At 44.6% G+C, this 27,308-nt stretch overlaps 1 protein-coding gene and 1 long non-coding RNA gene across 7 annotated transcripts in view; one reads left to right on the top strand and one right to left on the bottom strand.

Annotated features, from left to right (window-relative positions):
- LOC141156709 (uncharacterized) overlaps positions 1-2,008 on the top strand; it is a 58,809-nt gene extending 56,801 nt beyond the window's left edge. Inside the window, exon 3 of the long non-coding RNA XR_012247704.1 lies at positions 1,781-2,008. This is a non-coding gene — a long non-coding RNA (uncharacterized lncRNA). The remainder of the gene's footprint in view (positions 1-1,780) is intronic.
- PLA2G4A (phospholipase A2 group IVA) overlaps positions 1-27,308 on the bottom strand; it is a 213,582-nt gene that overhangs the window by 25,545 nt on the left and 160,729 nt on the right. For all 6 annotated transcript variants that reach the window (XM_073642987.1, XM_073642988.1, XM_073642990.1 and 3 more), the window contains 3 exons: positions 18,735-18,800; positions 18,099-18,341; positions 10,839-11,023 (listed from right to left, as the gene is read on the bottom strand). In XM_073642987.1, coding sequence (XP_073499088.1) covers positions 10,839-11,023; positions 18,099-18,341; positions 18,735-18,800 — 494 coding nt within the window. The remainder of the gene's footprint in view (positions 1-10,838; positions 11,024-18,098; positions 18,342-18,734; positions 18,801-27,308) is intronic.

Genomic DNA, 27,308 nt, shown 5'->3' with positions numbered 1-27,308 from the left:
AGGATGAGATTGGTTTATTATTTTACCTTTATTACAGGTGATCATGGACTTCAGGATTAGGTGTGAGTATAATGTGTTTTTTTTTATTTTATTTTTTTATTAATTTTACCATTTTTTTATTTTCAGCACAGGCATTGCTGGTGAGAGACTACTGCTCCCATCCAGTGGTGCCTGAGCTCGCTATTTCCTATGGCAGTAGGCGCGGGCTGATGGTGGTAGTACCATCAGCCAGGACCTATGACCGGCGGTAAGCAAATTACCACAGGTCACCGTCACAGCTGTGGGATCATACCGACACCTGTCAGCATGATCCCACAGCGCTCAGACTGTGGTAGTGCTATTACCGCAGATCAGAGCCTGTGTTTCCTGTGCTGTCATGCAAATGACAGTGTGGGAAACACCTGAGGAAGTCAGTGTTCGGCGTCCGTGCCCGAACAGTAGGTGTTCGGTACGGACCCCGAACTTTAGTGTTCAGGTTCGCCCATTACTACTCATGATGCCATCTATTTTGTGAAGTGCACCAGTCCCCTAATCATGTGTCAATAAAATATTCGCATTTTGCTGTGAGATCCCCGTTTCGTTGCATAGATTTCTCTTGTTGCTCATATAGTGTTTTTCATGCAGTGGGTTGATCTCTGGACTGAGTGGTGTTCACTTTTACTTCTTGTTGCAGTCCCTCCTGCAGCAAAACAACCCCACAACATGATGCTGCCACCTCCCGTGTTTCATAGTTGGGATGGTGTTCTTAGGCTTCCAAGCTTCTCCCTTTTTCCTCCAAACATAACGATGGTTATTATTAGTGTTGAGCGAGTATGTTCTATTAACCCTTTCTCAGAGCATGCTCGGGCCGAGCTCAGAGTATTTACAGCTCCTCAGTGATCTGGTTAAATCGCTCCCATGTGCATGATTTGCAACTGTTTGACAGCTTTATTACATGTGAGGAATGTCTATTTCTTACACATTCCTCACATAAAACCAGGCAATGTGAACTGAGGTCTAAGATGGTAGACATGCAAGAAAGACCTTAGTTCACATTGCCTGGTTTTTTGTCTTGTTTGCATTCTGTGCAATTTAAGGGTGTGGCATCCCCTTTGTTGAGCTGACTGGTATATATGTAGCTTACCACGGGCCTGGGTGGTCTGGAGTTGGGACCCGGTCCTATTTGTCTACCCTTTTATATGCATTACTTCAACTTTGATATACAGTAAGGTTTTTAATATAGGCAGTATAGGTACCGTCCCAATTTAGGGTCACCTTGCCGCTGGTGGGACGGCTTGTATACTTTTTTTGATCAAAAATAGTTCACTAAGTACCCTATATTTATTATGCAACTTTGCTTTACATTTATATATAATGATGGTAGGGTATGAGATATATTTTTGTCTTTTGTCTTTTGTAGGTTTTACATTCCTCACATGTAATAAAGCTGACAAACAGTTGCAAATCACGCACACGGGAGCAATTTAACCATATCACCGAGCAGCTGTAAATACTCGGAGCTCGGCCCGAGCATACTCGCTCAACCCTAGTTATTATGCCCAAAAAGTTCATTGGAGACCTGTCCTGTGGTCTGATGAAACTAAAATGGAAGGTCTTTGATCTTGTGTTCATTTGCGAACATTAATCTGGCTTTTTTATGTTTTTTTTTGAGTAATGGCTTTTTCCTGGCAGAGCAGCCTTTCAGCCCATGTTGCTATTGTACTCATTTCACTGTGGATATTGACACAATCTTACTAGCTTCCGCCATCATCTTTACAAGGTCTTTTGCTTTTGTCCTTAGGTTGATATACACGTCGGACCAAAGCACGTTCATCTCTGGGACACAGAACTGGTCTCCTTTCTGAGCGATATGATGGCTAACTTGTGTGTGCAGGGCTAACAGCCTACAAAAAATGAAAGTCCCATAGTGGGACAATGTGTAAAAGTGAAAGTTAAAAAAAATAAATAAAATTAAATAAAAAATATACTGTACCCATTAATTACTACTATAAAAAAAAAAAAAAAAAAACCCACACTACACATTTGTTATCGCCGCGTCTGGAAAAAAAACTGTCCCTTTAGCGAATACGGTAAAAATAAAAAACGAACCAAAAGGATGCTTTATCATACTGCCAAACAAAAAATGGAATAAAACGCGATAAAAAACCTGAATGTAAATAAAAATGGTACCGCTGAAAATATCATCTTGTCCTGCAAAAAACAAACAAAAAAACACAAGCTGCCACACAGCTCCATAAGCTGAAAAAAAAAAAAAAAAAGTTATAGCTCTCAGAATCAAACGATGCAAAAAAAACAACAAAAAAACTTTTCTATAAAATAGTTTTTGTGTAAAAGCGCCAAAACATAAAAACACAATATAAATGTAGCATCGCTGTAAACGTACTGACCCAAAGAATAAAAGCAGCCTTATTAATTTTACCACATGCGGAACGGCATAAAAAAAAAAAATCCTGAATTATTGATTTTTGTTTATTCTGCCTCCCAAAAGTTTGCACAGAGTATCGCGGGTGCTCGAGTGACATGCTCGAGTCTCTGCCCCATAGATTTTGCGACTCTTTACAGCTAAAAAAAACCGCGGGGATTGCCTGCCATGCACAGGCAATCCCCGCATGTTTTTTGGGGGTGTCTAACAACCATGAAACATGCGTGGCGGGGACTCTAGCATGTCACTTGAGCACCCGCGATACATGGTGCATGCTCGAGTACCCAGTGCAAACTCCAGTAGCGAGCAGTTACGCTCAAGACTAATGACAACATTAAGTCAACATATTGCTTAAGTTATCAAATTCTGTGTTGTACCTCTGGGTTCCAAATGTTCACTATACCCCTTGATAGAATCCTTGCGGGGTCTAGTTTCCAAAATGGGGTCACTTGTGGGGGGTTTCCACTGTTTAGGCACATCAAGGGCTCTCCAAATGAGACATGGCGTCCACTAATTATTCAAGCAAGTTTTATATTCAAAAAGTCAAGTGGCGCTCCTTCCCCTCCGAACCCTGCTGTGCACCCAAACAGTGGTTTTCCCCCACATATGGGGTATCGGCAAACTCAGGAGAAATTGCATAACAAAATGTTGCAATTTTTCCAGTTACCCTTATGAAAATGCAAAATTGGGGCTGAAAAATTGGAAAAATTTTAAAATTTTATTTTTACGGCTCAATACTATAAACTTCTGTTAAGCACCTGTGGGTTCAAAGTGCTCACCACACATCTAGATAAGTTCCCTAAGGGGGTCTAGTTTCCAAAATGGTGTCAATTGTGGGGGGTTTCCACTGTTTAGGCACATGAGGGGCTCACAAAACAAGACATGGCATCCGCTAATTATTCAAGCAAATTTTACATTCAAAGAGTCAAATGGCGCTCGATTCCTACCAAGCCCTGCAGTGTACCCTAATAGTTTTTTTTTTTTTTTAAATCACATATGGGGTATGGGCATGCTTAGGAGAAATTGCACAACAAATTTCATGGTCCACTTTTTCCTGTTACCCTTGGGAAAATAATTGGGTTGAAAGAAACATTTTTGTGAAAAAAAAAAAGTTAAATGTTCATTGTTTTCTTCCACATTCCAAAAATTCCTGTGAATAACCTGAAGGGTTAATAAACTTATAGAATGTGGTGTCACTTGGGTATTTTCTGTCATAAATGCCCCTCAAAGTCACTTCAAATGTGATGTGGTCCCTAAACAACGGTTTAGTAAATTTTGTTGGAAAAAAGAAAAAAATCGATGGTCAAATTTTAACCCTTATAACTTCCCAACAAAAAAAAATTTGGGTTCCAAAATTGTGCTGATGTAAAGTAGACGTGTGTAGTGTTATTAACTATTTTGTTTGAATTTAAATGCCTTTAGATCAGAGAGATATGTCAAAGTTTGAAAATTGCGAAATTGTCAAAATTTTCACAAAGTAACAAGTGATATCGAAGAAATTTTACCACCATCATGAAGTGCAATATGTCACGAAAAAAACAAACAGTCTCAGAATCAGGGGGATCAGTTGAAGTGTTCCAGAGTTAATTACCTCATAAAGTGATAATGACCAGGCTAATTTTTACAAATCTGACCACTATAGTGCAAACCACCTTTGGGGATAAAAGGCATAGTAATCTTAGTGTTTGTAAACTCTTGACTTTGCAGGAAGTAATAAAAATGCCTTAAAATGTTCTCGCTCTCTCATTATTCTGGCATTTGGCAAATATTAAAAATTCTAGTAATCCTAACTGAGCTAAAGCGGGAAAGGTTTATTCTGATTTCATGTCAGATATTGAGAAAACCATGCATATGTGTCTTTATTAGTGTCGAGCGATACCTTCCGATATCAGGAAATATCGTATCGGATTGGATCGGGCCGATACCCAAAAAGTATCGGATATCGCCGATTCCGATACCGGAAACCAATGCAAGTCAATGGGACACAAATATCGGAATGAAAATAAACCCTTTCTTTCCTTGTAGGTTAATTCTACATGAAGGAAAACAACTAAGAATAATGTAGAATGACATGAAAAACCGGCAATTCATCAGCGGCATACACCGGTACCCGACAATTTACAACAGAAAGAATAGAGCTTCACACATAGATTAGATAGATAGAAACATGTCAGTCACATATATATGAAGTACAGTGACAGTGTTGATTACTGTACTTGTCATTTAGTGTAAAGGATTTATTTAAAAAAATAATAGTGTTTTCATGCACCGTCTCTTTAAGAAAGCCGGCCGGCAATTCAGCATCTGTACCCGACAATTTAGAATAGAAAGAATAGAGAATCACACATAGATTAGATAGATAGAAACATGTCAGTCACATATATATGAAGTACAGTGACAGTGTTGATTACTGTACTTGTCATTTAGTGTAAAGGATTTATTTAAAAAAATAATAGTGTTTTCATGCACCGTCTCTTTAAGAAAGCCGGCCGGCAATTCAGCATCTGTACCCGACAATTTAGAATAGAAAGAATAGAGAATCACACATAGATTAGATAGATAGAAACATGTCAGTCACATATATATGAAGTACAGTGACAGTGTTGATTACTGTACTTGTCATTTAGTGTTAAAATAAAGGATTTATTTAAAAAAAAATTGGCGTGGGGTTCCCCTTAATTTTAGGCTCTAGCGGAGGTTAAGCAGACAGCTGGGGCAAATGTTTGAAGCCTGGGAAGGGGGTAATACCCACGGAGCTTCCCAGGCTACTAATATCAGCCCCCAGCTGAATACCTAGCCTTTACTAGCTATTAAAATGGGGGAACCCCCCCAAAAAAAATAACGTGGGGTCCCCCCTAATTTAATAGCTAGCACAGGCTAGGCAGACAGCTGGGGGCTGATATTAATAGCCCAGGAAGGGTGCCATGAATATTGGCCCCCTCCCAGGCTAGAAACACCAGCCGTCAGCCGCCCCAGAAATGGCGCATCCATAGGATGCGCCAATTCTGGCACTTAGCCTCGCTCTTCCACGCTGCCCTGGTGCGGTGGCAGGGGGTAATAGGGTTGGGGTTGATGTCCGCTTATAATGCCAGCTGACATCAAGCCCAGGTTAGTAATGGAGAGGCGTCTATAAGACACCCCCATTACTAACCCCATAGTCAAAGTTAAAAGAAAACACAAACACCCAGAATAAAGTCCTTTAATTGAAATAAAGACACAATTCTTTATTGTTCTAAATTAAACCATACCTACCATCACGCCCATTCCAGCTGAAGCCAACGATCTCCTGCAATAAAAGTAAAATAATAAAGCAACCTCATCCTTACCTTTCCATGGTTCCCACGACAGCTTCAGCTCTGCTACATCGAGATGACAGGCTGGACCGCAGCAGAACGCTGCCATCCAGCCTGTCATCCCGCAGACACTGAGAAGCGCAGGCATACTTCCACTCCTCAGTGTCTGGCTGTGACGGCATCCAGATGAGCCGACAATGAACTCGGCTCACCTCATGTACGTCACTGACAGCGTGGGAGAATTTTCCTGCACTCAGCGCTTCAGCGTGAGAATTTTCCCACGCTGTCAGTGACGTGCATGAGGTGAGGTCATGTCCAATGAACTCGGCGCACCTCATGCACGTCACTGACAGCGTGGGAAAATTCTCACGCTGAAGCGCTGAGTGCAGGAGAATTTTCCCACGCTGTCAGTGAGGTGCATGAGGTGAGCTGAGTTCATTGGACATGACCTCGGCTCATCTGGATGCCGTCACAGCGAGACACTGAGGAGCGCAAGCATGCCTGCGCTTCTCAGTGTCTGCGGGATGACAGGCTGGATGGCAGCGTTCTGCTGCGGTCCAGCCTGTCATCTCGATGTAGCAGAGCTGAAGCTGTCCTGGGAACCATGGAAAGGTAAGGATGAGGTTGCTTTATTATTTTACTTTTATTGCAGGAGATCGTTGGCTTCAGCTGGAATGGGCGTGATGGTAAGTATGGTTTAATTTAGAACAATAAAGAATTGTGTCTTTATTTCAATTAAAGGACTTTTTTCTGGGTGTTGTGTTTTTTTTAAATACTTTACTAGAAATTCATGGTGGTCATGTCTAATATTGGCGTGACCCCATGAATTTCGGGCTTAGGGCCAGCTGATAATGCCAAGCTGGCCTTAACTCCTTTATTACCCAGTGAGCCACCGCACCAGGGCCCTGGATGAGTTGGGTACAGCGCCAGAAGATGGCGCTTCTATGAACGCGCCATTTTCTGGGGCGGCTGCGGACTGCAATTTGCAGCGGGTGGGGCCCAGAAAGCTTGGGCCTCCCTGCGCTGCAGATTCCATCCCCCAGCTGCCTAGTTGTACCTGGCTGGACACAAAAATAGGGAGAAGCTCCACGTTTTTTTTTTTTTTTAATTATTTCATGAAATTCATGGAATAATTAAGAAAAAAAGGGCTTCCCTATATTGTTGTGTCCAACCAGGTACAAATAGGCAGCTGGTGGTTGGGGGCAGCCCGTTCCTGCCTGCTGTACCTGACTGGACACAAATATAGGGCGAAGCCCCACATAATTTTTTTTTAATTATTTCATGAATTTCCTGAAATAATTAAAAAAAAATTGACGTGGGGCTTTGCACTATATTTGGGTCCAGCCAGGTACAGCAGGCAGGAACGGGCTGCCCCCAACCACCAGCTGCCTATTTGTACCTGGTTGGACACAACAATATAGGGAAGCCCTTTTTTTCTTAATTATTCCATGAATTTCATGAAATAATTAAAAAAAAAAAAAAAAAACGTGGAGCTTCTCCCTATTTTTGTGTCCAGCCAGGTACAACTAGGCAGCTGGGGGATGGAATCTGCAGCGCAGGGAGGCCCAAGCTTTCTGCCCCCCGCTGAAAATTGCAGTCCGCAGCCGCCCCGGAAAATGGCGCGTTCATAGAAGCTGGATGCTGTACCTGGCTGGCATACAAAAATATGGCGAAGCCCACGTCAAAAGTTTTGGGAAAAATTAATTAAAAAATAAATAATAATTTAGGGACTGCATCTTTATTAACTCCTCAAATGTCATTTAGTGTTAAAATAATGGATTTATTTTAAAAAAAAATGGCGTGGGATCCCCCATAATTTTAGTCTCTAGCGGAGGTTAAGCAGACGGCTGGGGCAGATGTTTGAAGCCTGGGAAGGGGGTAAAACCCACGGAGCTTCCCAGGCTACTAATATCAGCCCCCAGCTGAATACCTAGCCTTTACTAGCTATTAAAATGGGGGACCCCCCCCAAAAAAAATGACGTGGGGTCCCCCCTATTTTAATAGCTAGCAAAGGCTAGGCAGACAGCTGGGGGCTGATATTAATAGCCCAGGAAGGGTGCCATGAATATTGGCCCCCTCCCAGGCTAGAAACACCAGTCGTCAGCCGCCCCAGAAATGGCGCATCCATAGGATGCGCCAACTCTGGCACTTAGCCTCGCTCTTCCACGCTGCCCTGGTGCGGTGGCAGGGGGTAATAGTGGTGGGGTTCATGTCAGCGCCAGCTGCCATGAAGCCCAGGTTAGTAATGATGGGCGTCTATAAGACACCCCCATTACTAACCTACAAAGTGTTAAAAAGAAAAAACACACTACACCCAGAAAAAAATAATTTATTTGAAATAAAACACACAATTTTATTTAATTCTTAGTTTACTAAAAATAATAGTTACCTGTCCACGTTCCTGCGCTGATCTCCCATGCACAGCTGTCACATCTGGAGATGGTGACAGCTGTGCATGGCTGCTCTAAGCTCACGCTGCCGGGAACACGTCCGCTCCCGGCAGCGGGAGCCACTGACTGAGGTCACCGGAGTGCATTCAGGCAGCGCAGCTCCGGATACCTCCTTTACGGCACTGCTGTACCGTGGGAATTTCTCACGATACAGCAGGGCCGTAAAGGAGCTAACCGGAGCAGCGCTGCCTGAACTCCGGTGAACCCTTACGGCCCCGTCATTCTAGCGGCGGCAGCGGTTCAGAGCGGTCACATTCTATGTGGCTGCTCTGAACTGGAGATCTTCGTGGGACACTCGTGGACTGCTACGGCGGAGTAAGGATAAGGTTGTGGTTTATTATTTTATATTTTATTACAGGAGATCGATGGCTTCGGGGAATTAGGTGTCTAGGTGAGTATAGGTGTAGTTTATTTTTTACTTTATTTTAGGTGGCGATCGGCGGGGACAGGTAATGTATGAACTAATTTCTTTTAGGTAACCACTGGCCACCAATGACATGTATTTAACATTTATTGGGGACACAGTAGGGCAATTTAAATAGCAGGATCAGTCTGATGGGAACTACTGCTCCCATCGAGCTGATCCTGCTGGCAGGAGTGGACGGGGGACAGACATAGGCCGATGGGAGTAGTAGTGTCACATCGGCCTATGTCTGCCTGCATGCACACACACCGCGCACACACACCCGCAGACACCGCACACACTCGCAGACATCGCACAGACACCGCGCACACCCGCACAAACATCGCGCACACACCCCGCACACACACTAATCATGACGGTCTGATCGTCTGGGAGGTGAGGCTGACCTGTGCGGCCGTGGGAAAGTTCATGTGAGTTCATGCAGTCAAGCATGAACTCGCATGAACCCTCTGAGGGCACCGCGGCTAATTCAAATGAACAGCTGATCGGCATCAGCTGATTCCCGCTGGTTATTTCAAATGAACAGCTGAGGTAAGCGCAGCACAGAACGGGAAAGCCGGCGGTGAAGTCTTTTCACTGCCGGCTTCCCCGCCCGGGTCCTTCACTCCCCGCTCCTTGGAGCTGCGCTCCCCGCCCGGTCCTAACTTACGATCGGGATGGGAGGTGGCGAGGGGAGCGGAGGATCGGGGTGGGAGGCTGCGGGGAAGCAGTATGGGGCTGTGTGATTGTTTAAAAGCCGGCGGCTTTATACCGCCCGCCGGCTTTTAAACAATCAGGAGAATTCTCCCCCGCTGGGATGGCATTCTGATGACAGGCTGGATCGCGCTGCCATCCAACTTGTCATCCTTCACAGACACTGCAGAGCGCAGGCATTATGGGAACTTCCGATTCCGGTATCAGATATTGTAAAAGTATCGGAATTAAGTATCGGAATTCCGATACCGCGAATATCGGCCGATACCCGATATTACAGTATCGGAATGCTCAACACTAGTCTTTATATATAGTGGATGCAAGCTTCTGGTTTCAACTGTATACATACATAAATACATACATACCGAGGGGGTTTTACTCAGGTGCAGAGACACTCACACCGTGAATAAAATATTTTATTTGAAATAAACACACACCTTTTAATATTCTTAATTAAACTACTTCTTATCATCACGCCCATTCCACCTGAAGCCATTGTCACCTGCAATAAAAATAAACCAAACTCATCCTTACCTTTCAGACGTGAAGAACAGATTCCAAGTGTCCCATGACGTGTCCAACTCCGCTACATCTAGACGACAGGCTGGATTGTAGCTGGACTCTACTATCCAGCCTGCCATCCTGCAGAGACACCGAGGAGTGCAAGCATACTTACGCTCCTCAGTGACACGCAGGGCCATCAATAAGCGGAGCTAAGTTCATGTTACATGAACTCTGTTCAACTCATTGAAGTCAGTGTGGCGCCCCTGCGGGTTCAGTTGCCACAGAGGTACTGCATCTCACCCAGAGGTGTGGTACCCCAATCTCAGGTAAGTAGGGAGTACTGCCTGGGACCCACCCACCTGCATCCAACACTACACCATTCCAGACCAGCAGGTGGGGCAATATGCACTGGCTTATGCTGAGCCCTGTCCCTTGTTGGAAGTGGGGGGAACCATGTAGTACGTGTGGGTGGAGGAAGCAGAACAGGGGAGCACTTGAGTAGGAGTATAAAAGGGGGTAACATCTTGAAACAGTCAGTCCTACTCAGGAGAGCAGTGGAGTCAGAGTCCAGTTGGACAGAGGGGTTCAGTCTGAGGAGGAAGTCTGAGAGGAGAAGGAGCTCTGTAGGAGCTCTGCTCAGGAGGAGAGGGCCTAGACGGAGAGGCCCAGGAGGACAGGCTGGAAGAGGACGGGAGCAGAGGGAAGGCTCCAAGAGGAACAGAGGGGATCCTAGGGGCACGGGAAGTGCGGATGCCACCCGTGCGCCCGAATCTACCAGAGCGTGGAGGGATCAGGCCGCAAAGGCCTGAGCAACAATCCGGGTTACATCACAGAGGACAGCCATCTTTGTGATACATACCTCCCATACACTGTGTGCCCGTTAGCCACCTTACAATTCATACACACATATTTAGTATTATATAGTACGCATGCTTGAATGAAATTATGTGTATTTAAGCATTACACCCAAAATTGATAACTAATTCACAAGTGTCCATACATAGCGTTCAGCTAAATACATGCTTGAATTAAACATTGATATTATCTATTACCTTGAAGGGGGGGCTTGAATCACTAGGTCTAGCAGAAAAATCAAAAGAAATGATAAGATCAACTCCTCGCTGAGGCCTTAGGATTATTGGGTATGGAAGATTGAATGTCAAACCACTGTCAACAATGTGTATTTTCTTGCTTTTTACATCCAGAGGTTCATAGATCTGTTCAAACTCATCAGGATCTGTAATAAATTTGAACATGTTTAGCTATTAGTTACAAATCTTAAGAGGTTTAAATTAAACATAAAAATTAGACGACACAAAAGGACCATTTATTTAAAACACACACACACACACACACACACACACACACACACACACACACACACACACACACACACACTTCAAAATGCACAGCAAGGAATGTCAAGAAAATATGTAAAAGTGATTCCTAGACATTGATTTCCAAACCAAACATTCTGCTAAACTGCCTGGTGCAAGTGTACATGTCCTACCACAAAATCCCATGTGTATATGGATGGCAGAGTGATTCAGTCAATCTGTGCACTAGTACATCTGACCCATGTCCCAGAACTGCACTTTTCAATCTGGATCCGATAACTGGCATGGTAGATTAACGATCAGCATCATAATGAGCTTTAAGTACTAATTCAGTATTTTAGTTTTAATTTCCCCATCCATTAGCTGTTCAGTGTATGCATGAAACCATAAAAATACGAATTGGTCCCCGTCTTCGGTCTTTTCCAGCCCTGCTCCAGTATCATATGATTGCAGTTTTGACCAGCTGGGTCACAAATCATTTCTGTATGGACTTGAAGCCACTTTCTCAGTCCGAGACTCCGTTCCTTTCTTAGAACAGGATCTCGCAGACTGGCATTAATGGTCCGTTGTGCAAGCCAAAAAGAAAAAAGCTGTGGTCATTTCATGCAGGAAGGAGACTGGAGCAGTGCTGGAAGTGGCAGAAGACAGTGACTGGTTAGTGTTTTGGTGCACACAATGAAGATACATTACTGATAGCTGGGGAAATAAACACTGGAATTGTACTGCAACCCCTACACAAACTTGGACATATGGATACCTCATAGCTAAAATGCATCACTGACTGAGCATTGCATTAAGGTGATTGCATTAAGGTGCCGGCTGATTTTTAGGGCACCAGGACTCGTTGCCACGGGCATTAAATTTCCTGTAACACTGAGGTCCAGCCTACAATTGGCGCTTTAACAGCATTGATCTTTGGCTGGTGTTAGGAGACTGCAGCGCTAACAGCCCCAGCACTGATTGGGTCGACCGGCGTCATTGTTCCAATCCAACCAGTTAATAGAGATGCGGTCTGCTTTCAGTGACAGTGACCGCTCTGCACTCCCTCATTCCAGTTTGGAAACTACTGTTCTGCTCCCACAGAATATTTTAGCCCATGCCATCACTGCTGCTGTACCTCAAAAAAGAAGAAGCATTCCTGATCCTTCTCCCAGCTTTTTCCTAATCCACCACAATCATTCTCTCCCTTCTTCCCCTAAGCCTTCTCCCAGCTTTTTCCTAATCCACCACAATCATTCTCTCCCTTCTTCCCCTAAGCCTTCTCCCAGCTTTTTCCTAATCCACCACAATCATTCTCTCCCTTCTTCCGCTAAGCCTTTCCCCACCCTCACCCTTCTGCTGCCAAGGCACTGATCAGTACTTGATCGCTCAATTTTTGGAAGTTTTTCTCTTGTGCATGCGTCCTGCAGCCGCAGAGCACTGATCAGTGATGGGGGTTGTTTTTGCGTGAAAAAACAAACTTATTTCAGGTTAGCACTTAGCTGATACGACTAGATTAGGGACAGAAAAAATATACCATCGTAATCAGTGTCTACTACAGTATTTTTACTGAATATAGTCAGGATTAGTATCAGAGTTGCAGGTGCGCAGTATTTTTTTTTTTTTTTTTTTTTTATAGTGACATCCATTTAGTAAAGTTTAAATTTTATCAAATTTTTATATTCCTTTTTATTATTTTACACCAAACACATGCACACACAAAATTTGGTATACATACCACACATGAAAAAAAAAGTCCCGCTCAACCCAAATCACAGTATTCAGCCGAGGAGGCATATGCCTTCCTTGCCACGGAAACAAAATCGTGAGCGAGAGGATGCCACATTCCTTTATTTTCCTCCTCCTCTTTCTCAAGTGATACTGAACCGCCACACAGATGCCCCAGGCCAGAAAATGAATCAGCATGCACCATTAGTGACCCCCTATAAACCTCACACCTAAAGACTATGCGCCCCAGATACCTGATTTTGTAGTGCAATCAGGAATCAAATTGAACACCAGTGTCTTCACAGAAATCGACATTTTCAAGGTTTTTTCTCTGAGGATTTTGATAAGGTCATGGTGGCCCAGATAAATTTGTACGCCCAACAGTTTTGGTCCAAAACCCCATTTCATCATTTTATAACTGGACCTCTGTAGACGGATTGGAAATTATGTTTTGGAGCCTCGTCCTTCACATACGGTTAGTGAAGAAGCCAGAATTTTGGCAATATTGGAGTGTTGATATTTTATACAACACTCCCCTACAATGATAATGCACAATATCCTCCCCGAGAGGACCCCAACTTTGACTGACTTTTCAAAGTTCGATCGGTAACTGATCACTTCAGCAACAAGTTTGCTGAGGTGTACATTCCCCAAAAAGACATTTGTGTGGACAAGTCCCTAATACATTTCAAGGGGAGGTTCAAATTCAAGCAATAACTACCCAGTAAGAGGGCCAGATATGGAATTAAACTCTACAAGCTGTGAGTATCACAGGGTACACACACAGATTTAGGGTTTATGAAGGGAAGGATACCTGGATTCAACCCCCCCAAATACTCCCTCCCTCTGTCCTGTCCTGAGAGTAAGAGGGAAAGTTGTGTGGGATTTGGTGCACCGCCTGCTGGATCATCTCTACATAGATAAGTTTTATACTAGCATCCCTCTCTTCAAACCTCTCTGCCAGAGCTACCGCAGCCTGCAGTACTGTCTGTAAAAATCAGAGCGGACTCCCTAGGATGTCAATTGGGCAGCTGCTCAGAAAGGGTGAGAGCAGAGTCCAACATAGTGACAACATGCTGGTGGTCAAGTACAAGGACAAGAGGGATGTTCTTTTTTTGACCACAATACATTTTGATGGTAGCACCCCCTCCGCTGTACAAGGTTCCTCTACACAGGTCCCCAAGCCAGACTGTGCCCTGGGGTACTATAAAAATATGGGGTGGGGAAGTTGATCGCTCTGATAAAGTCCTCTAGCCCTACAGTACCATGTGAAAAGCTAAAGTGTGGTTCAAGAAGCTGGCCGTGCACATAATACAGATGGCAATGTATAACTGTTTTGTGCAATCACGATGTGCAGGCCAGACTGGTACATTCCTTCATTTCCAAGAGGTAGTGATCAAGGCCCTCATATTTGGAAGTCAAGAGGGAGCGGGCCCAGTACTTCTAGAACTGAAGGTGCCTGTACCATATCAGGGCAACATTTTCCAGGTAAGGTCCCTAAAACTTCAAAGGCAGGCCGCAAAAAAGGTGCATAGTGTGTTACAAAAGGGGATACAAAAGGACAGCACTTATTGTCACGGGTGTGTCAGGTGTGACAGACAATCCAAACAAAGACAGCAGCTGACAGCACCAGCTTACTGAGGACGTCCGTTCAGCATACAGAAGGAACCCACTTGGAAAAACATTAATAGAGGAACAAAAGAACAGCATCCAATCCAGGGTGTTGAATTCAACTCATGTATTTATTCCGCCATCAAAAACGTACAACGTTTCAACCACAGTTTGGTCTTTATAAAATATTTGATAAGGACCAATCTGTGGTTGAAACATTGTACGTTTTTGATGGTGGAATAAATACAAGGTGTGAGACCGTTGCTCTGGACCAGGTCACTGCGTTTTGCATTGCAGACGCCTTCTTGATCCTCTCATCTCTGTAATATAGTTATGTCCTTCTTCCTTTAGGACCTAGCAGTTACCTCAACCTTCTGCTGCTAATTGAGCATTTTTAACTACCAAGCAAGGGTGTGTCAGTTTTTCCAGAGAGGCGCCGGTGATAGTTCTATGGACCTCTGTGCTGGCTTGGAGCACTAGCAGTTGGCTAGTTTCTTCTCTGGTGCCTTGAAGGACAGTTGGCGTTATCTCTCTGGTGCCTGCTCAAGCCAAGTGTATCCCCTTTGTTTGTCTACCTTGTTGTCTTTAGTTTGTAGTGGGGCCTGACTAGTGCTCACCCTGTCCCCTCTCCATCTAGGGTCAAGCTTTAGGGACATTCAGGGGTGAGGTTCCTGCTCGGCGATGGGTGTAGAACCTATATATGGACAGTAGGGTAGGCAGGGTGATATTAGATCTGCCTAAGGGTCTCCACTCCCCCTTTCCCTAGTGTTTGGGCTTCCTGCCCCTCTTCCCTTTGTGTTGCACTTAGTCTTTCACTCACCTTGCGTGACATTATCAATGCGACACCTGCCCCGACAAACCCGACCTTTGTATAAAATGCTTCAAACTGTACCACACATCCATGGGCTACTAAATTTATTTCTGACTTACACAACTCGCATATGCCACGACATAAAATTCACATACCAGGAAAACATTAGAATTCCAATATAGGGTCACTTGTGGAGGGTTTACAAAGTTTAGGCACACAATAAGCTCTCCAAACGTGACATGGAGTCAGCTCTTGATTCAAGGCATTTTTACATTTATAAAGTCAAACGATGCTCCTTCCCTTCAAAGCCCTGCTGTGCGCCCAAACAGTAGTGCTCCCCCCACATATGGGGTATCGGCATGCTCAGGAGAAATTGCACAACTAATTTTGTGGTCCATTTTGTTCAGTTACCCGTGTGAAAAAAAAAAATTGAGGCTTAAAGTAAAATGTTAATATTTTTCCTTCCACGTTGCTTTAATTCATGTAAAGCACCTGAAGGGTTAATTAACTTTTTGAATGTGGTTTTGAGGACTTTTGAGGGATGTAGTTTTTAGAATGGTGTCACTTTTGGGTATTTTTTTTTGTCATAGGCCCCCTAAAGTCACTTCAAATGTATTTTCGCTGCGTCCAAAGTGCTGCATTCTAATCAAGCAGTAAATCAGCACGTGTTCACTGAACCATACGGATTTAACGCATCCAATCCATTGTGGAAATTTTTGTTGTGTAGACTAGCGTCTACGCAACAGAAATGGACATGCTATGGCTCCTAAAGCCGCGTCGCCGGCAAATAGAAGCACAGTGGGCATGGGATTTCTATAAATCCCATCCACTGTGCTTGTACTGTACAATGCAGCAGTTTGGATGCAGCGCAGGTGAGCTGTGTCCATACAGCTGCTACTCCGGATCGTGGGCTCGTACTCTTACAACTCTCACACTGAGAAACACTAGCTATGGTGGGGCGTGTTACTCTTTTTTAATTCGATTTATCTGGAATAGTTTATAAAGTGATATTTTTTTATTTTTTTCATATGCAATTAGCAGACTACTGTTTGCCCTCAGTCCATCAAAAATCAAAAGTATAAAATACTTGTGCCAAACAAGACTGCCGAACCTTTGACCCTTTTAGGCAGAGCTCATTTTGGCATTAAACACACCAAGAATCTTTTCATCTTTGCTGTATCACATACAGAGAGCCATAACTTTCTAATGCTTTATTGTACGATAGATGTAGGAGGGCTTCATTTTTGTGGACTAAGTTTTCAATGCAATGATTAAGGACATAACTCTGAAACACGTTTGCAACTTAAATCTTGTATGTTGTATTCAGAGTTGTTTTATTGATATACAATAAAAAAATGCATTTTAACAAGGCATGCCTGACCTACATAATATGGAAGTATCAATTTTATCAAGTATCAAATTTACCCAAGTTTTCAGTTGCACCATTTTGGGGGTATATTTAACTTATTGATTAATTAACTTTTAGAGCAGGAAAAAATAGATAATCCTCCACATTAAAATCGGTGGGGATCCAACACCCAAAACCCCAACTAATCAGTGGGGTCCAACACACAGGACCCCAGTAAAGCAGTTATAAGCTCCAGCTGCAGCGTACTGCAGAACTGCCCTAGCCTATGGATAGGTTATCAATATGTGTGACTAGACAATGCGTTTAAGGACCATGTGATCTTTAGTTTTTGTTCTCATTTTTTCGTATCCTTCTTTCAAGAGCTATAACTTTATTTTTTTTTTATATTTGAATTCACAAAAAGGTGACTGGGATCTCCACTTTCAACTTGTGCTCAATACAGGAGGGCACTTCCCATGTTGGCACGTCATCAGTGCTATGTGTGAAGGGATGCGTTTGGCTCATTCAGTAAAGTAAGCCACAGTCTCTGCCATGGCTGATGCATAGACTGGCTTGCTTAGATTTTAAAAGGAGCCAGAAAGACATCTGTCGCAACAAGAGTTGGTCTGTACATTTGCACCAAAAGATTGGACAGAAATTTCATTCATGAATATTGACAGACAACATTGCCTGAAATATAAAATTTAGGTCATGGGAGGATATGACTACTTATTTATGTAAAGACTAGCTTAACAACATCCTGAATTACCTATAACTCTGGCTTTGCAAAGTAGGGGAAATATCATCCCATTGCTTTGCAGCCACTAGTTAAGACTCTGTCCAGGCCTGGATTCGTTGAAGCACCAGTGACCGCGAAACATCCGTTGTCCTTTTGCTTGGCCTTCACCATCCTGCATCCATGTTTTAATATATTTCAATAAAAGGTGTTTATGGGACAGAGATCCACCTCTTCACATTTTTGTAGCTTCATGTAAGTTCTACACATGCGGAGTATCACAAATAGTGCCAGTTTATTTCTTTTGTACTTCTATAGTAGATACATGCCAAGGCCTGAGGAAGACATCTGTCTGATGTGGAAACTAGTAGCGCTTATTCTTTTAATAAATTTTGGAGCTATTTCTTGCCTGTGTCATACTCAGCAGTCCTTATATAACCCTTTAATTTTTAGACTTCCTATCTGATACATGGTGATTCTTGGACAGTACCATCATATGGGGCAGCTGCGCGGATTCGTTCCATCTTTGGATTTGAAATAAGGCTATGCCTAGCATCTGCACATCCCTCCAAGGGGAGCATACTACCATATGGCCCATCAACCCTCACCACCTCCACTTTATTAAAGAATTTCTGCACTATGGAGCACCCTGTCTTTTTATTCTCATTATAGGCTCATAAGCTGATCAGTATCTCTTATGTTGCTTGAACATCATGGGCCAAAGAAAAGATAATAGACGAACATTTAATTAAATTTAGTCACCTGCAACTGCAAGATCAGTCTCATCATCATCCACAGATTCCTGGGTAGTCAAATGTACTAAAGGTGACAAAGGATAGGATGTGTTTAAGTTTAGGCCCAGCATGAAGTTGTGCACTTTGCCAGCTCTTCCTTCCCGAGTGTTGAATAGGGCACTGTCACCAACCAAGGCCATCAACATGCGCTGCACCCAACTTGCTTGACTGTTTCTTTGATATTCCTCTTCAGCTTCAGTATTTTCACTACCTAAATTAGATTAGGAGTAATATACAAAGATAAAGCAGTTATGTCATTAATCTAAGGCAAAAACTTTGGTGCAATACAAAGTATCGTATGGTTAACTTCACTGTAAATACAGAAAAGGTGAGAAGAATTACGTAACAATGACAAAAAGTAGACAGTTTTATCATTTGGCCACCAAATAAGCTTTCCTTTTCTCAGTGATTGCTAAAATAGAAAAAATACATACAAGAATATGGGCTTGTCCATGGTGAGCAGACAAAGCAGTATGTTCGTTTATAAGAGGTCTAGCCAAGACAACTTGCTGCTGGTAGCCCTAGAGGCTATTTGGCAAGTGCCCACTTAAGTAACAGATTATCTTCAGAAAATGAGTTTCAAGGAAATGAAAGATTCCATTACCTTTTGGTTCTTGCTGTTCATCGTCACTGTCATGGTCGTCAACTATGTGCTTAGGTTTAATGTTTTCTAGTAGAAAAAAGAAACAAATTACTGACGGCATAGCCTTAAAATTGTGGGATGCCACAAACAAATTTTTAATTAATTACATTAGTCCTTCTATGAGACATCTACTGAATAAAACCAAATAGATTTGACAGTTGGAGGAGGTCGTTACCAGCTTCGACTTTATACAAAGCTCTGTTCACACTAGAAATCACAACACTTCCCAACTTTGCAGACAACACCTGCAAATTTCACAGGAGATCCTCTAGAAACTATATATAAAATATATTTTATTGAGAAATCGATATAAGTAAATTCAAAAGTGAATACAATGTATATTAAAATTAATTAGATTTAGAAATGTGTGGCGCCCCTGAGGGTTCAGTCGCCACAGAGGTACTGCATCTCACCCAGAGGTGTGGTACCCCACTCAGGTAAGGAGGGAGTAGTACCCGGGACCCACACACCCACATCCAATACACTCCACTTCAGTAGGGAAGGGCGAGTTTGCTCCTAAGGGAGAGCACAGTCCCTGGTCCCTAGCTGGAGGGTGGAACTAGGTAGAGGAGGTGGGTGGAGGAAGTAGATCAGGGGAGCACAGACAGGAAGAGTATAAGAAGGAGGGGAACCATCTAGAAGCAGTCCAGTACAGAGGAGAGAAGCGCAAAGGAGCCGGTCACCATAGTCCGTGGTTGTGGGACACTGAAGGCCCAGCAGCAAAATACAGAGGGCAGGAGACTGCAGGTCTCCTGGCCCCACAAGACGCCCGGCGACACAGCAGCACCATAGGGCCCAGCACCGCCACATGGGAGCGACACTTAAGGAAGGCCCGAGCTGCCTGCCATACGAGTGAGGAAAGAGATTAGTTACTTACCGGTAACGGGATTTCTCGGAGACCATGACAGCACCATGAGAGAGGGAATCCACCCACCAAGGACAGGAAACCTACAGGCTTAAAAGGGGGCGGCCCTCCCTCTCGCCTCAGTTTGGATTACAGAGCATTGAGAGGACCGCCCGGTTAGTAGACATAGCAACATAATCATGAAACAAACAGTATATACATTTTCTTACAACACCAATGTGTGAGAATAAAGAATGAAAACAGATAAGAAGTGCTCCCAAAAAGTGGTGAAGGGAGGGAATATAAGGGTGCTGTCATGGTCTCCGAGAAATCCCGTTACCGGTAAGTAACTAATCTCTTTATCGGTCGACCATGACAGCACCACGAGAGAATTGCAGAGATGAAGATTCTAGGGAGGGACCACCGCTTGGAGCACCCTTCTCCCAAATGTGAGGTCAGACGAAGCACCCAGATCTAGTCTATAGTGCTTATAGAAGGTAGATGGAGAAGACCAGGTAGCTGCCTTATATATGTCCTCCATTGAGACGCCAGACCTCTCTGCCCATGACGTTGCCACTGCCCGGGTAGAGTGAGCTTTAAGGCCACGCGGTGCTTCCTCTCTGCTGGATACATAGGCTAGCGTAATGGCCTCCCTAATCCATCTAGCCATGGTGGATCTAGAGACCTTAAGCCCCTTCCTAACCCCCTGATAGGAGATAAACAAGGAACTCTCTCTCCTAAAGGGCTGAGTGACAGCAAGGTACCTAACCACACACCTTCTCACATCTAAAGCATGGAAATCTGCTTCTCGCTGATTACTAGGGTTCGGGCAAAAAGAGGGTAATATTACTTCCTGAAGTCTATGAAACCGGGAAGCTACCTTAGGCAAGTATGCTGGACCTGCTCTAAGAATTATTCTGTCAGCCAGGACCTGGGTGAAGGGAGGGCCAGAGGACAGAGCCTAAATATCACCAATCCTCCTAGCAGATGTTAGGGCTACAGGAAGCACTGTTTTGAGGGTAATAGATCTCAGGGACCCAGAATCTATCGGCTCAAAGGGTGACCCAGCTAACGTTTTCAGAACCAGGTTTAGGTCCCATGGAACGACATTAGTTTCGGTAACCGGCCTGGACCTACCTACTGCTTTTATAAAGCGGGAAATCCAATAGTCTTCTGCGAGGACAGAGTTCTAGAGAGCACCTAGTGCCGACACTTGGACCTTCAAGGTGCTCGTTGCTAACCCCAGCTCAAAGCCCCTTTGTAGGAACTCTAAAATCTTCCCAATTGGCGCTCCCTTATCCACTGAAGATTTAGAAAAGGATAAAAACTTGTTCCAAATTTTTGCATAAATTTTGGTAGTGACAGGCTTTCTACTACGTAATAAAGTAGATACTAGACTCTGGGAAAACCCTTTTAGTTCTAGCAGGGACCTCTCAAATTCCACGCCGTCAAGTGGAGGCCCGGAGCTCGCGGATGGAGCACTGGACTCTGGCTGAGGAGATCCGGAACTTCGGGCAGGACCCAAGGGTCCGAGATGGACATGTTCCTCAGGCATGAGAACCAGGGCCTTTTGGGCCAAAAGGGGGCAATCAAGAGGACCCTTGCCTTGTCCTCTCTGATCTTTCTTAGCACCATAGGCAGAAGGTTTAACGGTGGGAAGGCATAGGCCAGACTGAAGTTCCAAGGGATTTGGAGAGAGTCTACTGTCAGGGGCCTTTCTCTCGGATCTAGGGAGCAAAAAACCTTTGTCTTCCGGTTTTGCTTTGTGGCGAAGAGATCCACCACCGGAAGACCCCATTTCAGGACTAATAGGGAAAAAATGTCCTGTTTTAGTTCCCATTTGCCTTGCCTTAAAAAATGACGGCTTAAGAAGTCTGCCTTTGAATTTTCTTTCCCTTTGATGTGGAGGGCTGTCAGAGAGGAGATGGCGTTCTGAGATCTGAAAGAGATGATCCGCCACTCTCATTAGCGATCCAGCACGAGTACCCCCCTGATGGTTAATATAAGCTACTGCTATATTATCGGACAGGATCCTAATGTTCTTATTGTGAAGGAATGGTAAGAAATGATTAACAGCCCTATCAACTGCCAGTAGTTCCCTGGTATTAGAGGAAAGAGCTCTCTCAGCGTCCGACCAGAACCCCTGGGCAACCATATCCCCCAAGTGAGCTCCCCATCCATGTAGACTTGCATCAGTTGTAATTATTTCAGATATTCTGACCACCCAGGAAACTCCTTGAGATAAGTTTTCTAAATTCACCCACCACTGTAGAGAGTCAATAGACCGAGGAGATAAGAACATCCGTCTCTCCAAGTGCCCACGTAACGAGACCTCATTCTGTAGGACGTCCCACTGTAAGACTCTGGAGTGGTATTGTGCCCACATTACCCCCGGCAGACAAGATATTAGGGTACCAAGTAAGGACATTGCAGCCCTAAGGGACATGACCGGGTTCGCAAGAGCTCCTTCCACCAGCCTTTTGACCCTCTGTTTTTTGGCTTCTGGAAGGAAACACATCTGGAGGTCTGAGTCTAGCATGATACATAGGAACTGCTGTACGCTCGAAGGGACTACCCTGGATTTCTCCAGATTTAGAATCCAGCCCAGGTCTTCCAGAATAGAGGAGACCAATTTAAGATGGGAGACACATTGAGAGGCTGAGTCCCCAATGATCAAAAAATCATCTAAGTAAGGGATAATTAACACATTTTGTTCCCGTACATGAGCCATCACCTCCGCTATCACCTTCGTAAATACTCTAGGGGCTATAGCGAGACTGAATGGCAAGGCCGCAAATTGGAAATGTTTGATTTCATCCCCTATGACAAAGGCCACTCTAAGGTATTTTTGGAAGCTTCTGTGTATAGGTATATGGTAATATGCGTCCTTTAGATCCAAAACTACCATGTGACAGCCTGAAAACAATAGTTTTATAGTAGACTTAATGGACTCCATTTTAAAGATGGGAATTAACAAAAATTTATTCAGGGCCTTAAGGTTAATAATACACCTAAAGGATCCGTCAGGTTTAGTGACCAAAAATAAACGGTGAGTAGAACCCCAGTCCCTTTTCTGCTATCGGGACCTCCACTAAGATGGCCTTATGGACCAGATTCAGGACCTCCACTTGTAGGGCCATCTGCTCCCGTGTTGAGGACCGGTTTGGGGTCCGGACGAACCTCCCACGATGGACTCGCTGAAAGTCGAGTCTCAGGCCGGAACCTACCAGACCAAGGATCCAATTATTAGAAGAAATATTTGTCCAGGCAGATAAGAAGCCCAATAACCTCCCCCCTACCTGGGCCGTGAGTCATTGGCTAGCAGAAGAGGATCCGAACAGGAGCCCTTTACCTTTCGGTCTACGGTCTTCCCATTTATCCTGACCCTTCTGGCGCTTATTAGGTAGAAACCTTCTTTTCTGAAAAGGACGTTTGTACGTGGGGGCAGATAGGTTAGGAAAGCCCCTTTTTGTGTCACTTGCTCTATCCAGTAGCTCATCCAGAACCGACCCAAAAAGATGTCTCCCTTCACAAGGGATAGCGCAGAGTCTTGTCCTCGCATGAATGTCCCCCAGCCAACATTTTAGCCACAAGGCTCTCCGGGCCGAGTTAGACATGGCGGCCGACCTTGCTGCTAATCTGACAGAATCTGCCGATGCGTCCGCTAGAAAGGCTGCCGCCCCCTGAAGAAGACATGTCCGCCAAGATTTCCTTCCTGGGGGTATTGTTTTTAAGATGGGCTTCAAGCTGGTCCAGCCAGATCATTAGGGACCTGGCGGTACAAGTAGCTGCCACCGTGAGTTTTAGAGCTCCCGCCGAAGTCTCCCAGGTCCCTCTAAGGAAAGAATCAGCCTTTCTATCCAGGGGGTCTTTAAGAGCTCCCATATCATCAAACGGAAGGGAGGAACTCTTGGAGGCTTTGGAAATGGCCACATCTATCTTGGGGGCTTTTTCCCAGGAGGAAGAGGCCGATTCCTCAAAGGGGTACTTCCCTTTAAAGAATGGAGGTAGAGTGCCCTTCCTTTCCGTTTTTTTCCATTCACTAAGGATTAAGCCCTGAATCTTTTCGTTCAACGGAAAACTCCTTCTCTTCCTTTGACCCAGCCCCCCGAACATAACGTCCTGGACTGACTTCTCCTGCCTGGCCTCTGTGATGCCCATAGTGGACCGAACCATTTTAATCAATCCGTCCACTTCACCAAGGGGGAAGCAATTTTGTCCCACACCACTATCAGAGGAGGAAGCTGAGGAAAAGGCTGCACTATCTGAATCCGACTCATAGGGAGAGGATAGGGGGTCATCCAAGACTAAGGGGATCTCACAGTCCGAGTTCACTTTCTCTTTAACTCTCTTGGAGAGGACCTTGTGAATCTCTGTTTTAACTAAGGTTTTTAAACCAGAAGTTAGAGCAAGACCCTCTTCTGCCAGTGTCTGGTTTATGCATAACTGACATACCCTAAAAAGCGATCAGTCAGGAAGAAGAGACTTGCATAGTGCACACGGTATATGCCTTGCCTTGGCGGTACATTTCTTCCCCTGTTAAAATTTAGAAGGGGAGAAGGGATAACCTATTACTAAGTGAACTTACTCAAAGATCACTTACCCAGGCGGCTCAGGAAGAAAAAACAGCTGGTACCGGATTGGAGGAAGGACCCTTCTCAGCCGGGGACCTTCCCTAGAGGCTGCAGATTCGTCCGTTCTACCGGAGGTATGGTGACCAGACCTAGACCCCGAGCTCAGTTTTCCTGAGGACCGGCTACCAGAACCATGTGCACGATGCGTTTTTTGGGGCTTCCCAGACAGCTGCTGAGATGGTGGAGATGGTGAAGATGGCGGCTGCTCCACCTGCTGCTGCTGCAACTGGACACCTTCAGACTCCATAATGAAAGAATGAAGCTTTGGGAAGCACTGAGCCATGTTACCTGATAGTTTAAATAGGTATTGACTCCTCCCCTCTAGCAGCGCATCAGCACACTCTTTCCATTTTTTATTTTTCGAAATTCACGCTCTTGACACCGGCACATGATCACCGAGTCGCGGTGACGTCAACGGGCCGCGACTTACCGAAACCCGGAAGTACGCGCCGCACGAGCTTCACGCGAGGACGCATGCTGTCAGCGCTCCCTCAGGTAAGCCGCGCTTTAGCGATGCACCGCGCTGCGTTCACCCAGGGCAGGGCGAGGGGACACAATCGCCTTGGCCCTCGCCCTCCCTCCCCATACTTACGGAGGGTGATGGTGGGCTGTCACCCCCACTCGGGATGCAGACCCCACCGCACTTTTGGGGCTCAGCCAGGGCCTACACTCCTACGGGAGGCGCACCTGGCTTGAGGCAGAAAAGGGGATGCCACCCCAGACAGGGGCACAGCCCAACTGCAAAAGGAATCCCCAGTGCTCAGGATGCTGTGCCTCTCCCATATAGGGGAACACGAGCATAGGCCAACGCTGGGGCTGCCGTCCCCAGACAGGGGCGCAGGATCGACAGCCGTCGCCATCCACGTTCTTTCGCCTGCGACCGGCTTCCTCCATCAAGGGCAGGAAACCAAACTGAGGCGAGATGGAGGGCCGCCCCCTTTTAAGCCTGTAGGTTTCCGGTCCTTGGTGGGCAGATTCCCTCTCTCGTGGTGCTGTCATGGTCGACCGATAAAAAGACGTTTTACTTAGGGACTAGGGCCACAGCAAAGCTTCAAGCAGCAGGTCCAAAGATTAGCGCAGAGGGAAGGCCTACAACTCCACCTGGCGAGGTGGATCCCAACTTGCTTCCAGGCCGCCCGGACCTCCACTACCAGCTAGTACCCGTGCCCCTGTCACTAACTGCGCCATCACTTGCATTACACCGCACCAACAATATCTACCTCATAAAATCACCATCTACTGCCCTGGAGTTAAGCTCTACCTGTGGAGAGCTGACCCAACTCTGCTGCGTCACCATCAGCTCTAGAGGATCTGCACCGCAGCGACGGCCCCATATAGCCACATACCACAGGTAGCATCATGAACATTATCTCTATAAAAACTTTATTCCCTTTTACTTTTCCCCTTTAATTGACCGCCATGGGTTACGGACCAGGTCACTGCCACCGTGACATCCCTCAGCATCGACCAGCTACCGAGTACCCCACGGCCCAGGAGGTGCGTCATATGTATTATTTTATATATTATTTATTTAATTACAAATGTATCCAAGACTATATTGAAAAAGGTTTAATCTACAGCCACTGTTCCTGTGCATTTGATATCTGGGGTCTACAATCATCTCCAGAATTTAGAATGCATATATGATTTAGGGGGAAAAAAACAATATAAAATGAGTTAGAAAGGCTTTGGTTCATTTTGAAAGATATTCCACACCGAATGGATTTCCAGTGTCAGTCATGCAAAATTAATAGGTGGCTGAAGAGACAAATGTCTCACATGCTCTACTTGAGTTTATGTAGGGTCTTGACCAGACAGGCTATAGGTCAGTTCTAGATGTAGGACATAGTGTTTACCTTGGTGGCCAAAAAGTTAAATTTTGATCTCATCTGACCACAGCACCTTCCTCCATACATTTGGAGTCTTCCACATGTCATATGGCAAACTCAAAACGAGCCTTACACAAAAAGATTGTAAGTAAAGACTTTTTTCTGCCCACTCTTCCATAAAGGTCACCTCTATGGTGTGTTTGACTTATTGTGGTCGTATGGACAGATACTCCAATCTCTGCTTGGGAACTCTGCAGCTCCTTCAGGGTTACCTTGGAGATCTCTTTGGTCTATAAGGTGTTTGGTGCCTCATGCTTAATGGTGTTGCTGCCTCCGTGTCCTTTAAGAAGAGGTGTGTATATACACTGACAGACCTTGTGACACTTCGATTGCACACAGGTGGACTTCCTTTCACCAAGCATGTGACTTATGAAGGTAATGGCTTGCACCAGAAATAATTTTTAGGGACTTCATAGCAAAATGGGTGAATACATATGCACATGCCAATTTTAAGTTATTTGATCCCATAAACTTAATTTATGACGATATTTCTCTCACTTCACTAAGACTACTTAGTGCTGATGCATCACACACAAATCTGATTATAAAAAAAATGTAAACACAGGTTTTAATGTAACAAAATAGGTAAAAAGTCGAAAGGGGTGAATACTTTTGCAAACCACTGTATAAGCCAGAACCAGTTATGTAAAGAGAAAGCAGCACCATTATTTTATGATCTGAAAGCAAGTCTTAAAGGGAAGGTGCCATAAAAAAAATCTCAACAATTGAAAAAATGTAAAGTATTAATGTTTTATATTTTTAAAAAATATGATTTTTAATGAAGTAAAATAAGAAAAAAATTGGTTTTAAAAGGTTTGGTATTTAAACTTTTAAACACTGGGGGAGCAGCGGCTGAAATTTGTCATGAAACCCTAGTGTACAGCTAGCTCACATTACAACTGCAGTAAATTGGGGCTGGATCTGCCCACATGTTTGATGTCGCTCCTCTCCTCCCCTTCTGGGTGTTTGTAAAAAGAGAAGAAAGGATGAATTTTAGGATCACAGTGCAGAACCAGTTTGTTGGTGACTGCCAGTGATACTGACCAGTACAGTGTCAATGAGGCTGGTCGGCAACACAGATTCTGTTAGTGCTGCTCGCTGTATCATAAACTGGGGTTAGATACGTGGAGTGCATCACGTGCGCGATTAGATATGCTTAGAGTAACAC

This window comes from Phyllobates terribilis, unplaced genomic scaffold (genome assembly GCF_046119375.1).
Source record: "Phyllobates terribilis strain yellow unplaced genomic scaffold, ASM4611937v1 Scaffold_8__6_contigs__length_399053987, whole genome shotgun sequence".
NCBI lineage: Eukaryota > Metazoa > Chordata > Amphibia > Anura > Dendrobatidae > Phyllobates > Phyllobates terribilis.
The sequence above is the reverse complement of the archived record's forward strand: the minus strand, read 5'-3'. Positions and strand labels throughout refer to the sequence as shown.